At 34.4% G+C, this 17,919-nt stretch overlaps 1 protein-coding gene across 4 annotated transcripts in view; it reads left to right on the top strand.

Moving 5' to 3' along the window:
- The window catches only part of LOC149475436 (juvenile hormone esterase-like), a 36,589-nt gene that overhangs the window by 3,417 nt on the left and 15,253 nt on the right, over positions 1-17,919 (top strand). For 2 of the 4 annotated variants that reach the window (XR_016318062.1, XM_089713368.1), the window contains exon 2: positions 14,044-14,098. The exons of 1 other annotated variant lie outside the window; for it this stretch is intronic. Coding sequence is in view for 2 of the 3 variants with exons in the window: in XM_089713368.1 (XP_089569494.1) it covers positions 14,055-14,098 (44 nt within the window). In the remaining variant the exon portion in view is untranslated. Of the gene's footprint in view, positions 1-14,043; positions 14,099-16,098; positions 16,421-17,919 lie in introns of those variants that run through there. One more of the 4 variants, XM_089713372.1, reaches the window with a different exon arrangement.

The following is a 17,919-nucleotide window of genomic DNA, read 5'->3' as shown; positions in this document are numbered from 1 at the left end:
GTAGTCAAAAGAAATTCCAATAGCAATGAAATATTTCATCAAAGAAAAGTAGCCTATCACTCTCTATCCTGCTAACTATCTCTAGACAAAAATCATATCATAATCGCTACGTTCTTACGTGAAAGACAGACAAACACACATCTATCTATATATATAAAACTCAAAGGTGACTGATATAGTGCCCAAACCACTGGACATATCGGGATGAAATTTGGCATGCAGGTAGATGTTAGGACGTAGGCATCCGCTAAGAAAGGATTTCCCGAAATTCTTGCGGGAACGGAGAAAAACGGGGATGCACGTACAAAGTCGTGGGCGGAAACTAGTCGCATATAAAATAAGAGAAAGGATATAGTCCAATAAACAAATAAATGGATGCTCTAACGGCTTAGCTAACGAGCTTCGGGATATAGTAACGATGGAAGCAATTTTGAGCTTTTTAAGATACAATAGTGGCATCTTAAAAACCTACACCCTAGTGATATTATCTGTTTAAATGGTATTATCTGTTTAAAACCCTTTATCTCGTTTCTGCCGTTTATACAATGATGTATCCAAAAAATTTCCCGATTTTGATATATTTGATCATCGACTAAACATATTCAAAGAACATGTTTGTCAAATAGTGAAATGATGTCCTAGTTGTGTAATTTTGTAAGATTTGTTGTTATTGTATGAGAAACCATTATTTTAATTGTCTATCTAATATTTAATTATTGAATTTTTAATTATGAATTTATTGTAACACGCTTTAAATAACTGTAAGCTGTATCTCATTGTGGTAGTAATTCTACACATTTTGTTGGGTTGCGATCTGCTCCCGAAATTGATATGTCGCCTATGGGCCCGGCAAGATTGTAACCTGTTATGTGTATTTAATTTAAATAAATAAATGGTGAAACTAAGGTGTTTTGCTTCTACATATCGTATATCGTATAGTGTGTACTATGACGTAACATAGACGTCGGACTATATAGCACCTAACATTGACTTGGCCCACCTTATAAGTTATACCAGTGGCTAAGTAAGACCAGACTATCCCGAAAGCTAAAGATACTATCTCTATTGAAGATTGCCATCTCGTTAAGAAAAGCAATGACCTTGGGCGTTTTGTGTTACGTAATTTGCTTTCACACCTTCACTAATCAATAAATACGGGCAAGTAGGTGATCAGTTGTGCTAGACTAAGACGTAATGGTTGCCTCTAGCAACCGGATATAGATTTAGATGCCTTCTCGACGCGTGGGTGCGAATTTCTATTGGATACATTTTTGTCATTCCATCTTGCACTAGTTATTCCTATTGGAAAAGAAATATTATTGGTTTATGTAGCTACGTTCTATAAAGCAGATAATCCATACTTATAATATTATAAATGCGAAAGTAACTCTGTCTGTCTGTCTGTTACTCAATCACGCCTAAACTACTGAAGCAATTTGCATGAAATTTGGTATGGAGATATTTTGATGCCCGAGAAAGGACATAGGCTACTTTTTATTGCGAAATATGTACCAAGGGCGAAGCCGGGGCGGACCGCTAGTTGGTTTATAAACTTACGTTCTATAAAACAGATAAATATATTAAATAAAACACCCTTTATGGACAGTTTCTTTCAGTGGCAAAAACGTACAAGCGGTTCTATTTTTGAAATCGGTCCGGTTGTTCCTGATATTAACACGTTCAAACAAACAAATATCTGTTTTATAATTATATAATTAGTATCAAATTAAATTGTATCTAAGTAGAGACATATTGTCAGTTCTCATATCAATTCGACAATGTTAAAGTTGATATTGTAAAAACCTAGTAAAAACACTGCATGTAATTCAAGGTAACACCTTGCAGTAAATGACGAAAGAAGCTTGAATAAACATAAAATTAAAACGTTATAATTACTTACTCAGACAAGATAAGGAATAGCAAGTTACTATGTAATAAAAATATGTGAAAATGACGAAATACAATCACGATTTAGCTCTTCAGAAGTATCTATGTGTTGCATGAATTTGTGCCATTTACACGGTTTTATTAGCTTCACCTGTATGTTTGTATGTAACATTGTAACTGACTCCTTTAGGCTAAATTTTGACCCACGTTAAAAGATTTAATTCAATTTTGTACACTTATCAAAGATGTATGATGACAATACAATTAATTTCATTGTTTTTTATGTTTCGGAGTTAATAGTCGCTCATAGCAATTTTTCTACATATGTACCCCTTCAAAATTCCACCAAAATAATCACGTCGTACACAATGTAACACATAGTAAAATAAACAACGTGTAGTTTGATCGTTTTGACGTGGCCATATCAATGTCCCCTAATTGATTAGGCTATTATCTTACGAGCTATTAGCCCAAGTCTAGAATTACAACCCTAAAAGGTTTCTGTAGTCTGTCTAGTCGATAACTTCAAGACCCTTCATAGTACATGAAAAAGATGAATGGATTTAAACCAATATGACACTTTATTTTAGTAAATAGGTACTTTTTTTACGTCATTAGTTTTTCCTTTTCCTTGTCAAACTACATTAAACCAAACCTAGTTACACCGTTTTGAATAAATTAATTTAATTTGGGAAATGCTATTCTTTTAAAGACAAAAGAGGTCAAATGATAAAGGAAAGACGATCCTTTTATTAATCTCCTCTAAAATATAGGGCGGTTTATAAACTTATTTATCGTTATGTCAATGAATATCTGCGACTCAAAAGTCAAACTCAAACATTTATTTATTCAATTGGACTTCTTTTAGAAGCACTTTTGAATCGTCATAACATATTTTTAACATTTACCACCGATTCGGAAAGCAGTATGGAGACGAACCGTCAAGAAACTCCAATAACAAAGACAATCAATCAATCGACGGTAAAAAGTCTCACAAATTGTAAATCGCGTGACGCCAGCAGTTCTACAATTCAGGTTATAACTGATCATTATTCAATGAGCAATGTACATTTTAAATACTCGAGAGATGTGCTTTGCATATTTCATGAAGAAATTTTCTATTGCAAGTTATCTTGTTAGTGAGAGTTTTCAATTTTATGGCAGGATTAAAAATGGTTACCTATCTTAATCTCGAATTTTAATATTCCGAATATCATAATCCAGAAAACGTTTGGACATTTTTTCATAACCACGAATTTTAAAATTTCGAAGTTTTGTTTGCCATATAATCGCAACTCCGAATTTCATTTGCCCATTTCTTTATTTGTACGACGTTTTACAATCCAGACGAATGAGTTCCAGACATACGAAATCTAAATGCACAAAATCCAGATGACCGTAATCCATATGCACGAAAGCCAGATTTTTAAAACACAAATTTTTGAAAGACAGTTAATTGATATCCAGACAAACAATGTCCAGATTTTTGAAATTCAAATAAATGATATCCAGCAAAACGTAATCCTTCCAGGGGGACGCAGCACGAACCTAACCTAACCTAACCTTCTGATTTCTGAATAGATTTTAACACTTTAACCTTTCTGTAATGGGCAAGAAAAACAATAGCGAGTCGGTTCTGGCACTCGCCGGCCGCTGCCGAGGCACGCTCGCTTCGCTCGCTCGGCTCGTGCATGGGGGGTCACAGTTCAAACCTAACCTAACCTACTGAGTCGAATTTGACACTTAAACCTTTCTGTAATGGGCAAGTAAAACAATAGCGAGTCGGTTCTGGCACTCGCCGGCCGCTGCCGCGGCACGCTCGCTTCGCTCGCTCGGCTCGTGCATGGGGGGTCACAGTTCAAACCTAACCTAACCTACTGAGTCGAATTTGACACTTAAACCTTTCTGTAATGGGCAAGTAAAACAATAGCGAGTCGGTTCTGGCGTGGCAGTCGTAGTTCAAACCTAACCTACTGAGTCGATTTTGACACTAAAACCGACAAGTAAAACAATAAATTTACTTACTGACAATGTTTATTTTCAGTCGATAGTAAAGGTCACGATTGTATGGAAATCAAATAAAAAGATTATGAAAATCTAGCAATAGTTTATCTGTTATACGATTATATGGGAACCAAATAAAAAGATTATGAAAATTTGGCAATAGTTTATTTGGAAAATGGTACGATGGGAAACAAAAAAAAGTATTCTGAGAATCTGGTAAAATGAGATCTGTATTATGAGAATACGGGAAACAAAAAAATACTTTTTAAAAATCTGGTTTTGGTGCATCTGGAAATTGATTCATCTGGGAAATTAAAAAAGGAATTTTAAAAATTTGTCATTCATAACATCTGTCTTTTAAAAGTTCTAACAACCGTTTTCGGGGTTTTAAGATTCGGGTAATAGAAATTCGAGTTTTTAATAGGTTACCATTAAAAATGGTTCGACTTCCTAAAGGTGGAAGTAAATTTTGTATGTCGTCGCGTTCGTGTAATTTCATTCAATTAATAGTATGATTTGTATTTAAAATCGTTAATATAGATAGTTTTGCGTATTTTGGTTTAAAATGGCATTCACTAGCATGTTAGGTTGGTAAAAAGGTAGCCTAAATGCTAATCCAGACAAGCAATCTGTCAACCAAACTTTATAAAGACCCGATCAGCTGATTTTACGTGAAAGAGTAACAAACATCGAACCATACTTACAAACTTTCGCGTTCATAATAATAGAAGGATTAGTAGAATTGACAACCAAAGAGTCGTTACAGAATAAAATCATCATACAAAATCACAATTGTTACAATTACAATGTGCTCCATCGAATTATCTCCGCTACTCAGCCTTGAAACTATTTGCTAATGTATAACTTTCAGCTCTTATCACGCGACACGGTAATTACAATTTGTGACGTCATCACTTTCTTCACACAGTTTTACACCTTCGAAAGTATAAGGACGTTTTTGCAGCCAAATCTTTGCTTTGAAGGACTTTTGGTTATACTATTGTATCATAAATGCCTATTTAAATAATATTTAAGAAATTTTGCACTTTATTAATTTAATATTTTTTAAACCGAGTACCGACTCGAAGGGTTACTGTGAAATCTTAAAGCCATCACTTCCCCACACTGGAATTAGTATTGCTTTAAAACGTTACCAAAACGATACAAGTCGTTCGAGCCGGATTAAGATATTTCTAATTTTGAATTAACACAGGCTTTAATTTCCCCAAATTTTAACTGTTAAACTTTTTCAATAAAGATTTTTTCTATTTCTATTTCTAAAAAAAATTTAACACTGGTGTTAGATTCAAAATTTCTGTCAGATAATTATATAAGGGAAGAATAATTCGTCAGAGTAGTTTCTTTACAACCTACAAGAATCTGAAACAATTAAATACAGGTGTAGCATGCCTTGAATGACAAGAAACTGACCTTACCGAATATAATATCGTACTATAAAGTACTTAATTAATTATATCTTCTCTTATATATAAAAATGAATCGCAAAATGTGTTGGTAAGCACATAACTCGAGAACGGCTGAACCGATTTCGATAATTCTTTTTTTATTATATTCCTTGAAGAACGAGGATGGTTCTTATGTAGAGAAAACGTAAACATGTACCACGGGCGAAGCCGGGGCGGACCGCTAGTTGTACTATAGAATTGATTTTTTCAGAGAACAGGTGTAAAATTTCAGGGCCTCGCAAATTCTTTCTGAACATTTTGTTTATATTATAGTAGTAGCAGGCTACCATTAAGCGTTTTTGAATTGTTATTTAATGCCAAAATTCCGATTATATTTCTTGAGAAAATCAATTCAATTTAACTCTTACTTATTTATGCATCGCAACAAGATTTCCTACCAGTAAACAATAAAGACGATACGAAATCTTTTACATTAATTATTTCGGCCGCAGAAAGCACACGTTTTTCTGAAATCAATTGTGCCAGTGAATAAAAATGAAATGTGAACAAAAAAGACAATGAAGCAGTACTTACTGTTATAATTATAATAATTAAATTTTGCTACTGTGTCCACGGTTTTACCCGCATTGCTCCGCTCCTATCGGTCTTAGCGTGATGATGTATAGCTTATAGCATTGCTCGATAAAAGGGCTATCTATTACTGAAATCTCTTATATATAAAATTCTCGTGTCACAATGTTAGTCTGCATACTCCTCCGAAACGGGTAGACCGATTCTCATGAAATTTTCTGTGCATATCGGGTAAGTCTGAGAATCGGCCAACATCTATTTTTCATATGTACCACGGGCGAAGCCGGGGCGGACCGCTGGTAATTTATAAAATCGGATCAATATTTCCTGAGATTAGCCCGTTCAAGCAATAATCAAACAAATACACTCTTCAGCTCATTTATTACTAATAATAATTATTACAAGTTCCTTTATTCCGGTCAATAAATGAAACATTATCTACAGGGAAAATAGTAAATACCATTGCATAGAGGTCAGAAGTGGGGTAAATCAAATAAGGACCATTTACCTTCTAGGATTACGCAAATATAACTGTTTTAGTAATGTTTAGACGCATGTCGAAGAATCAAAAGTTCGACGACATGTGACATCTGTCCGCACTTGGCCAGCGTGGTGCATTATGGCCTGTACCCTCATAGGTGGCCCCAGCAATGGGATATATGGGCTGATGATGATGATGAACTGTTTTAGTATAACGCAGAAGTGATAGTGGACCCTATCTATGTTATCTATGATTTCGAGTCTGTGATAAGATCTCGTTTTATCTGTTTGGCTTGTGTTGTCACTATTTACTGATAGTTCGTATTTATTGAACTCGCACTCACGTAGCTCTTCTGAATGTTTTATGAATCATAGTTTTAGGTTGTTTGTGTCACCAGATTAGCGAACATATTTTATTGGACATTCGCCTCGATTACATAAGGCGCTGTTTATAGCAATTAAAAATGTAGCTCGTATAATTTGCTTAGATTCAAGGAGATAAACAGAAATGTTACTGTTTATTGTATTCAAATTGATCATGAATAATACTGCAATTAAGTCAAAGACAAAGTAGTGCAAAAGGATCGGTTTCAAATTTCAATCGTCTTCTGTCCATTAAATTTAATTCATGACCTTGGCCATTGCTGCTAAGTAAATTCTATACATTTAAAGTCTGCTCATGCACACTTCGAACAAAAAATTTCGTCGAATGGGGCTCTATAGTTTTGCATCATCCTTACCTATACTAGCTATGCCGCGTGGTTGCACCTGCAAAAAACTATATATATATATATATATATAATTGTAAGATATTTTATAATGTGTTTGGCTGTGTTTTTTTTTTGGCAATAAATTTCTTTTCTTTCTTTCTATATTATATGAAATATTTCTATACATATATAGATTCTTCTGTTATTCTGATGTATAACATAATAGGTACCTATATTACTAGTAAAGTTGCATCCAAATTTGTTCCGTAGTTTCTTCGAGGTGCATTTACATTTAATGAACATAGAGCAACAGCATTCCTTCGTGATCTTTTAGTGTAAACGATAGTTATCGTTTACACGTATTTAGTGTTGTTCAGTATTTGAACATTGCATGGAATCTTTTCGAACGCACTAGGAATAACGAAAGAATGCTCTACGCTTGTTTACACTAAAATAATTTGACATAGTGGTGTTAGAATGATGATACCATCAGATGTAGTTTTATAGCAGGTACATACGCGTTCAAGTGTTTACTATGTAATAGATTCTGAATGATTATGGATTTCGCGGTGAAATCGTAAGACGTGAGTCATGCGTGTGCGCATGCCATATGTTTAGTCATTTTGAATTTAACGGATATCCCTTGAGGTATTGTTGGTGACACAGTGATGTTAAATGTGGAAACGTGGTGTGGCTTCTTATGTTTTTTAATATATCTATACTAATATTATAAAGCTGAAGAGTTTGTTTGTTTGTTTGTTTGTTTGAACGCGCTAATCTCCGGAACTACTGGTCCGATTTGAAAAATTATTTCGGTGTTAGATAGCTCATTTATCGAGGAAGGCTATAGGCTATATAGTATATACCATCACGCTACGACCAACAGGAGATTAGCCACGGGGGTGAAACCGCGCGGAGCGGCTAGTGTTAAAATATATAAATAAATAAGTTATAGAACCTTATGCTTAGTTTGAACTGCTTTCCGAACCGCTGACAAATATTAATCTATGCATTATGACGATTCTATTTTTAGTTGAAAACTAATCTATGATTATGAATTTATTTGCAGAATTGGATGAAAGGAGGGAAAACATCTTTTATAATATACTAGCTTACCGCCCGCGGCTTCGCCCGCTTTGTCTAAAACCTAATAAATTATATACTAAAACCTCTTGAATCACTCTATCTATTAAAAAAAACCGCATCGAAATCCGTTGCGTAGTTTTAAAGATTTAAGCATACAAAGGGACATAGGGACAGAGAAAGCGACTTAGTTTTATACTATGTAGTGATTTAGTATGATTTGATAGGGTGATGCGAAACTTATTATTACTATGAAATTCCACCTTTACCTAACTTTTATACCTATATATATGTACCTACTTTACCAAAAGACCAAATCAATTTTTAGTTCAGGAAACAAGGAAACAATTTACTCGTAGTTACTGTCTGCAGAACATTTTTTGTTCAACGAAGCGAATGGGATTATAAAATGTAACTTTAAAAGAAATGTACTGTCGTTCAATACTTTGATACTTCATGTTAGATAGCAAACAGGATTACGTGTAATACCTGCGTTCGTTAGTCTTACTTGTGTGTGAAGGTCGACACTAAAAACTATTATGTATATAGCTATATAAATTCAAAGTAAAAAGTCGTGTGCGTTTTGTGACCATACTCTTCCGAAACGGATTGTTTGTGATAGGTCTGAAGATAGGTCGTCTTTTGAAGTGCGCGTGAAACTTCTTTTAGGCGCGTTGAGAGTAGAATTTCAAGGTCGCGTCATGGCAATACCGTCATGGAGTAAAGCGGTGATTTTGGTATCTTTGTATCTTGCCAAAGAACTTTCACAAACACTTCTGACACGTGTGCTCGGCACACACGTTTTTATTGTTATTGCACGCCTCATAAGCGAAGCGTTGAGGTGGGTACTACTGTCACTTCGCGCAAAACATCTGATTTTTCAAACTTAAAATGTCTTTATGTATCATACATTGCACTTGTAAGATAATACATACACACACATATTAAGAAAAAACACTATTTTTAACGTTCATGATATTTTTGATGTCATTTTTGTTATTTAAACTAGTTAAAAAACAGTTTAAAAAAGTTCTGTCTTGGACGTCCGTGTGTCTGTATGTGCGGATCCTTTTTCTTGTTAACACGATAGCGACCGAAATACTTTACTAATCGAGTCTTTTTTTTTCTCTTACGCTTGAGTATGCTCAGGAATAGAACCCTTTCATTTTTCAGGGTCTGATTCGATGTGGTTTAATTGTTATTAAATAAACAAAAATAATAATTAATAAATATTTATTAAAAAAAAATTATGAGGCGTGCACTTTTGGATTTTCCAAATTATTTTTAATTCTTCTAATTCTTTCCTATATTCCTTTCGTCGATAATTTCTGTATCCCCTTTCCCTTTAACGTCATGTTATTGATCTGAAGCCTCTGCAAATGTTTATTGGCAGTGGTTGAGTATTATCAGGCGCCCCAACAGCTTCTTTGCTGTTGATGCCAAAAAACATGATAGGGATATCTAGGAAGAACTTTTGCTGGGTCATCGAATTTAGTTTTGAACTGAATCATGTTAACGGAGAGTAGTTTTAGAGACGCTATTTAAAACCAAATTAAGTGTAGTTTTGTACTGTGGAAAGACACATTAATATTCGTTTCGTACCAGGATGCTTTATTATATTTTCTAAATATAATTTTTCTGCTGAATGTCCTTTAACATCGAGACAAAGATATGTATTTGCTATCCTATTTGAAGACTATTTTTTTTTTTTATTATAGTGGAGAATGCATTTAGGCATACCCAGGGCACTCGGGGGAAGAGCCCTGGGTTATGTCGGACTCACCCTGCTGAGTGCACGGTCCTACCGACTAAACTCCACTGTGTTCCGCCGTGCCGCTTTATTGACGGGGCCGCGGGTATTCGGTAGATCCGCGTCCGCAGAAACCGCGTCCGCAGATATTTGAAGACTATGCCTCAATGCCGGTTAAAGTCTCAACTCTCAATGCCGGTCTACCACCTTATAGGAAAACCTTAAAACACATGACTCATACACAAATATATTATAGCAACATTCACACGTTATTTCTCATTCAACACGCGATATTATTAAACAATATTTATTATTTATTAACAGACGATTTAAATAGTGTCCATTGTTTTGAATATGGGTATGCTATTGTCTGCTAGACACACGTCATGGGCCAAACTGATTTCATAGCTCTCCTTAACCAGTGACCTCTTATATTAAAAAAAAATACGTGTGGCATTCGGGGACTGCCGCGGTAAAGCTATTGCATAACATGCCTTCAAGCTACACCTCCGTGCCCGTCGGAGTGGGGAGCGTGAGGTTTTTTTTTCGTTACGGAATTTCTGGATTCGGTCCCCGACTCCCCGCGCTCAAGGCCCGCGATAGAAGCTATGCAATAACTTTATAAATATTTTTATATAACATCATCTGCATTGATTCGATATTTTAACTAACATTCAATTTAAGCAAACGAGGCTCACGCTTTTATTAGCTTCACCTGTATGTTTGTATGTAATCGACTCCTTTATACTCAATTTTGACCCACTTTAAACGGACAGATTTAATTCATTCTTTGTACGCTTATCAAGGATCGCTGACAATACAATAATTTCATAAGTTTATACGTGTTTTTTTAACTAAAGGATGAGTAACAATAGTAGCTATACAGTGTATAGAGAAGTTTTCTACTATTATATGAATATTTGAATTATTTTACTTAAAGCTGGTGGTATTTTGACGTTTCTTATACGTATGTACTTAGGAAATTTGCAGAAATCCTACAAAATACAATCCTGCTTTATTTAGTTCTAGGTTTATACCGGATAAGTTACATTATTTATTGTGTTGTTTTCATATTTTATTGAAATAATTATTTGTTCTTTTTATTATTATTAGCCTTTGTTCGGACTTTACATATGTATGTAGTTATATATGCTCGGTTTGACCCATTTTTGCGTGTCCGTTTGCCAGTTGGCAAAGGCCTCCTCCAATCTCTTCCATTCGGGTCTCACTAAGGCCACTCTACCCCAGGTTGTACCCGCTACCTGTCTAATGTCGTCATCCCATCTTTTTTGGGGTCTCCCTCTCTTTCTCTTTCCTTCTCTTGGGTACCACTGTGTAGTAATTTTGCTCCATTTTTCTTTACCCCTGATCATGTGCCCCGCCCATTTCCACTTTTGCCTTCTTATCTTCAGTGTTATGTCCTGGACCTTAGTCTTGTATCTGATGCTACTTTGCTTTATTTTGTCTTTTCTTTTGATGCCAGTCATGCTTCTTTCCATGGAATTTTGACAGATGCGGAGTTTATTTGTTATGTTTTTTGGTAGGGCCCACGTTTCACTTCCATACGTCAGCACAGGTAGGATGCATGTGTTGAATAATTTAGTTTTAGTTGAAATGTGTAGGTTATTGTCTTTCATTACTTCTTTAAGAGACCAGTACTTTTTCCAGCCATTTATAACTCTTCGATCGACCTCCTTGCTTTCTTTGTCCTCTGGGGATATTAGTTGGCCGAGGTAGATGTAATCTTCAACATATGACATTTGTTTTTGTTCCACTGTTACCGGGTATTTTTTGCCATTGGTCATAATTTTTGTTTTGTCCGGATTTAGCTTTAATCCTGCCTTCGCACTTTCAGACGCTAGGTCATTTATCATCTTGCTTAAGTCCTCTGGTGTTTTTGCAAATAATACAATATCATCCGCGAATCTAAGGTGCGTCAGCGTGCGGCCATTTATCAGTATGCCCATGTCTTTCCATTTCATATTCCTGAAAATCATTTCCAGTACTGCCAGGAAGAGCGTTGGTGATAGGGGGTCGCCCTGTCTCACACCTTTTTGTATTTGAAACCTATTTCCTTCCCTTTCTAGTTGAATGCAGGCAGAACTGTCTTTGTATATGTTTCTGATAATTCTAATATAGTTGTGCTCTATTCCCAGTTCCTTTAATGCTTCCCAGATTTTTGAGTGTATCAGAGAATCGAATGCTTTGCTGTAGTCTATGAAAGCTATGTAGTATGTAAGCTGATATTCTGTATATTTTCCTATGATTTGTCTTACAGTATGGATGTGGTCTAGTACCGAGAAGTCTTTGCGGAAACCTGCCTGTTCTATTGGTTGTTGCTCATCTAGTTTCCTTCCTATTCTTCCCAAAATAACCTTTGCAAAGATCTTATAAATGTTAGACATTAGGCTTATGGGACGGTAGTTTCTTATGTCGCAATGATTTCCTTTTTTGAATATAAGGATAATGGTGGATTCAGTCCATTGTTTTGGGATCATCTCAGTGTTAATTACATTGTTGAAAATATCGGTTAAAATTGGTGTCATGATTGTTTTGGTCAGCTTAAGTATTTCATTTGTTATGCCATCCGGCCCTGGAGCTTTATCAAGTTTCTGTGTGTCAATAGCTTTTTCAGTCTCTTCCCACATGATGTAAGGTATCGATTCATTATCTGGGAGTTCAATTTCTCTTTCATTTGTTTTATATTTGTATAGTTCTGTGTAATAATCAGTAGCAATCTTAAGGATTTCATTTCTATCAAACTTTCCCGCTCCACTGGTTTCCTCCATTTTTACAATCCATTCCTTCTTATTAGTTAATTCTTTGTATGCCTTTTTTATTCCTCCTGTGCGTCTAATATGTCTCTCTATTGTTTCCATTTGGCGTTGTCTCCTGTCTTTCCTTATACTCTCTTTTATTTCTTTACTAACTCGGGCAATTTCTTTCCTGTTTTTTTTTGTGCTTTTTGCTTTTATTAGGTCTGCTCTTTGTTCAAGGAGGTTGAAAGTTTTGTTGGACATCCATTCAGGGGTATCTTTCTTGTTTCTAAATTCTATGGTACTTGTGGTTATTGCTCTTTCTAGCCAAGTATATTTCTCTTGCATTTCAGCGCCTTTTGTTTCTGTACTGTATTCCTTAAGTTTCGAGTTGAGCGAGTTGGCTACTTCTCCTATATTGTTTTTATTGATTTTTAGAGTCCCTGGGCTTGTTTTTGGTCTGGAATTCTTTGGTTGGGATGAATTCAGTTCAGCCCTGACCATACGGTGATTAGTGTTGAAGTTAAGGTTGTTGATGACATTTATGTCAAGGAAAAATTTTTGTTTATTAGTCATTATAAAGTCGATTTGGTTTTTTGATTTGCCATCGGGTGACAGCCAGGTCCACATTCTATTTTTCTTTTTCTTGAAGACAGTATTTAATATGGTAAGGTTATTTTCCATTGCAAAGTCTAAGAGCATTTTTCCGTTTCTGCTTCTATTTTTTGAGTTGTATGTGTAGGGGCCTAAAATCTTGTCCTCTTCTTGCTGGCGTTCACCAATTTGTCCATTGAAATCGCCCATCACAATTATGTTTTTGTGGGCGTGTGTCTGTAAAGTTTTGTTCAAATTGTGATAAAACTGGTTAATTTTTTCAATATCTGCTTGTTCTGTGGGTGAGTATACTTGAATAATTGTCCATGGGTCCCTGTAGTCTGGCAGTTCTAAGTTCAATAATGCTATGCGCTCTGATACACCATAAAAACCTTGTATGTGCTTTGTTAGATGTTTCTTTACTAAAAATCCCACACCATATTGTCCTGGGGTCTCTCCTATATGATATAGCAAGTAATCTGGGTGTGCGACAATGTGTTCTCCCATTCTTCTCACTTCACTCATCCCGAGAATATCCCAGTTTGTGTTTTTTAGTGCTAATGATAGTTCTGATAGGTTTTCTTCTAATCTTAGTGTCAAAACATTGAGAGTAGCAATGCATATTCTTGTGCGCTTAGTTGTTGGAATCTCCATTTTGTATTTTTGATTGGGTAGAGTGCTTTTGATGTTGTTTGCTTCTTTTTGGTGTTGTTGATTTTGTATTGGAGGGTTTTGGTCTAATTCCCCACGGGTGGTCTAATTCCCAATTTGTTCTTTTACAGCAACATAAAAAATGACGACCATAGATGTAGTGAACGAGTTTTTAGATGACTTACGGTGAGTCGAAAATGGTTGTTAGCTACTAACATGAATACTACTAACCATATAATGGTTGTTAGCTAACAACTAACCGTAAAGTAATAGTGAGCTACTAACATGAATGCTACTTACCGCAAAGTAATTGTTAGCTACTAACATTAATGCTATTAACCGTATAATGGTTGTGAGCTACTAACATGAATGCAACTAACCATATAATGATGGTTAGCAACTAACATGTATGCTACTAACCGTATAATGGTTGTTAGCTACTAACATGAATGCTACTAACCGAAAAATGAATGTTAGCTACTAACATGAATGCTACTAACCATAAAATGGTTGTGAGCTACTAACATGAATGCTACTAACCGTATAATGAATATTAGATACTAACATGAATGCTATGACTAACCCGTAAACAGATATGAACCACTAACCATTTACTTAGATAAGCTAATTTATTAATATCAAAATTAGATATTTATTTACATTTGGGTAATAAATAATAATGTAATAACACTTTGTATGTGTAGGTAAATAGAAAATAAGTGGCAATTATTTTTTCCAATTAAAATAAGAGTATTCTAAACAATAAAAAAAAAGTAAAAGTTTTAAGGATTTAAAGATTTAAGATTGAAAAAGATAAAAAAGATACGATTAAAATTAGCACAATGATAAGTTCGTTTATCTGTTTATCTATGTAGATAGATATCTTAATTATGTTATTTGTCTTGATCGATGATAATTAATAGATACACCTTATTATTAAGTCATATAGATAAGTTATTATTATTTGTTACTTAGCCTGTGTCATTTTTTATACCTACGACTATCATAGCCAAAAATATATAATAAGCTAGCTGTTCGCCCCGGTTTCGCCTGTGGTACATATAATAGATACATATTATACAATCTATAGCACTCAGGGAACATCTACAAGGTGAAAGAATTTTTATAATCGGTTTAATAAATAACTGACCTTATTGCGGTCTAACAAACAGGTCCGATTTGAAAAATTATTTCATTGTTGCATATCTCATTTATCGAGGAAAGCTTTGTATCATCACGCTAAAACCAATAGGAGCGTAGCAATACGGACAAAACCGTAGGGCACAGCTAGTAGCTAATCGAAATTGATACTTAGATGAATCTATAGGTAAAATGATTGCAGGTTCTAAAGAACACGTACAATATTCGATATTACGTATTATGTATATTGTAGAAGTAATAATTCACAGATATATTGTAATGATTCCTTCACGACATCATTTTGTACTGTTGTAATGTAATTCCGGAAATATATATCGGTTATAAAGTTACTACCTATATTTGTATTTCAATAATATACTCTATATGTATTGTAATAAGAACGTATACAAGCACATTTAGCGGCTGTTGCCTCTGAGAAGTAAACAATCCATCATGTCACGTTTTTTAGGGTTCCGTATCTAGACGATAAAACGGGGACTAAGACTTTGTTGTACGTCTGTCTGTTCTTCTGTGTATCCGTCTGTCATCAGGCTGTATCACATGAACCGAGAGTTATTTAAAATTTCAGAAATGATGTGTTTCGCATCTAAAGGATGCACACTGGCACAGGCATCTATAGAGATGCATAAATTGGATGAATGTCGAATTTTTTTGTAGTTGCTCTATAGATTTTTTGTACGGAACCCGTGGTGGAGAGTCCGACTCGCACTTGACCAATTTTTTTACAGTTTTATTGTTCTTGAAAATTCCACTCTTGCGTAAATTTTGCGTAAGACAATATAATTCAGTTTACGGGACCGTGTATCTTAAATCAGTAACAGTTCGTTAGAATTTAATTCTAGAATTATTTTGAAAACATTTAATCTGAGTATCGGCGAAGTTCTAAATTTAAATCCAGTTCAAATTTTAGACAGTTTTAGAATTCGGGAAACGTGAATCTTGCTCTGTGAAAATGTTCTAAATTTAAAATTTAAATAAAAAAGAAAAAAGTGTGAATCTCATAAACTGGTGAATTAACTGTCTGTGTTTGTTTCTTTTGAGTTTATTGTTTATGGCTAGAAGCCTAGAAGAATTGCTAATTTTAAAAAGAACAGTATTTCGTTTCTTACTAGCCAGAGAGTCGAGGCTCATAACACTAGGCAAGAAACCGGTAAATAAGAAGATTTCCGATTGCGTAAAGAATTCCGATAATATTTGGACAACGAATTTGGATACTTTAAGCGAGGATTTGACTAAAAATATTAACGTTATACCGTATATAAAAGAGGAGTGTGGACATACTAATATAAGTAAGACGTATATATTTTCGTCAGGTTGTGCAATGGTTTATCCTAAAATGGTCTATTGGTAAGTAATTAACGATTAATATGGTATTAATGATATTATTTATTATGAAGAATATTAAATTTATTTCAAATTGTTTAATTTGTTAAATGCGCATTAATATAGCAAACGATATCCACATAAAAATAAATTAAAAAATATTCGTACTAGTCTCTCTCGTTGCTTCCTATTTATAGGTAAAGCAGATACTTACATACAATAATATAATACCTTTACCTTTGTTAACTTTTTAAGGTTAAGTAGATTCTTCTATAAGTGTAAAAGTTATAAAAATTAAACAAGTGAAACATAAAATATAAACTTTAAAATACAGTTAAAGAGACCATACGAAGTGTCTACTGATAAAAAATAACCAATGAATAAAAGTGGCGCTTGTTAATAAAATGTTTTTTTATTATTTTAAAAATCTCAATACAATACATGGTAATCAATTAGACACATACATAGGTACATACATCGTAGTAAGTAATCCAAAATGTATCTATTCTTAACGTATAAACATATTTTAACAAATTACTAAAACACTCATGACGCAACCGAACACGATAAGCCCTAAAGATGTTATTTTTGTTCCACTATGTTACGACAATCTTATCAATTTGACTCGTGACTTAGTTGTGCCTCAGGTGTAAGTTAATACACAGGTGAGTTACGTAAAAATTTACTGCTAAAATCCCGGAATGGACTGCTAAAATTTCCTGGCTAAATGAGGGCGCAATAGGGATAATGGAGTGCTAAATTTTGTTGGCTAATTGAGGATTTTGCGATTCGTGTTGTGTGTTTATTGAAAGTAGTTAATTTCAAGGTATTTAAAAATTGTAATTGATTGTTGAATAATATAAAAACTTGTTATGTAAACTTACATTTTTGTGTGAATTGTTATCGTTGAATTAAACAGTTTTAATATTAAGGGACTTTATTGATTTAGTTTGAGTATATTGAAATATATTTTGAATGAACCTTAGGGCAAATTTCACACATAAACGATCTTTCCGAGTCGGTAGATGTTTATCTAGTTATCATCTACTATGTAAAAATAAGTCGGGTTTTCCTTCCTGACGCTATAGCTCCAGAATACCGATTTCCACGGTTTTGCATTCTTTGGAAAGGTCTTGGGCTCCGTGAGGTTTATAGCAAAGAAAAGGTGTCTCTGGTGGCGAAACGGAGTTCGCCCGGTTTGCTAGTGTTGTATAAATAAAATGTAAAATGTCAAATTTCGGACTAGAATTAATCTATGACATTCCCACCTTATTTGGGATAGATGTTTAGATACAAGCTCTGCCACTGCTATTAAATTTTATAGAAATTGATTCAGCGGCTTAGGCGTGATAACTGATAACATAACGGACGGATAGATTCAAATTTATAGTAGGTAAAAGTACATCTAAAACTTAACAAATTATGTATATACCAAAACCTATCCTCGAGAACCACTTTATCCATTGATAGAGCCGCATCAAAATCCGTTGCGAAATTAAAGATTTGAGCAATGAGCAAACATA

Source organism: Colias philodice, chromosome 30 (assembly GCF_061535455.1).
Source record: "Colias philodice isolate Cphi_HAF_F1 chromosome 30, ilColPhil1 Martin Lab GWU primary, whole genome shotgun sequence".
Lineage (NCBI taxonomy): Eukaryota > Metazoa > Arthropoda > Insecta > Lepidoptera > Pieridae > Colias > Colias philodice.
This window is presented reverse-complemented; position numbering and strand designations above follow the sequence as displayed.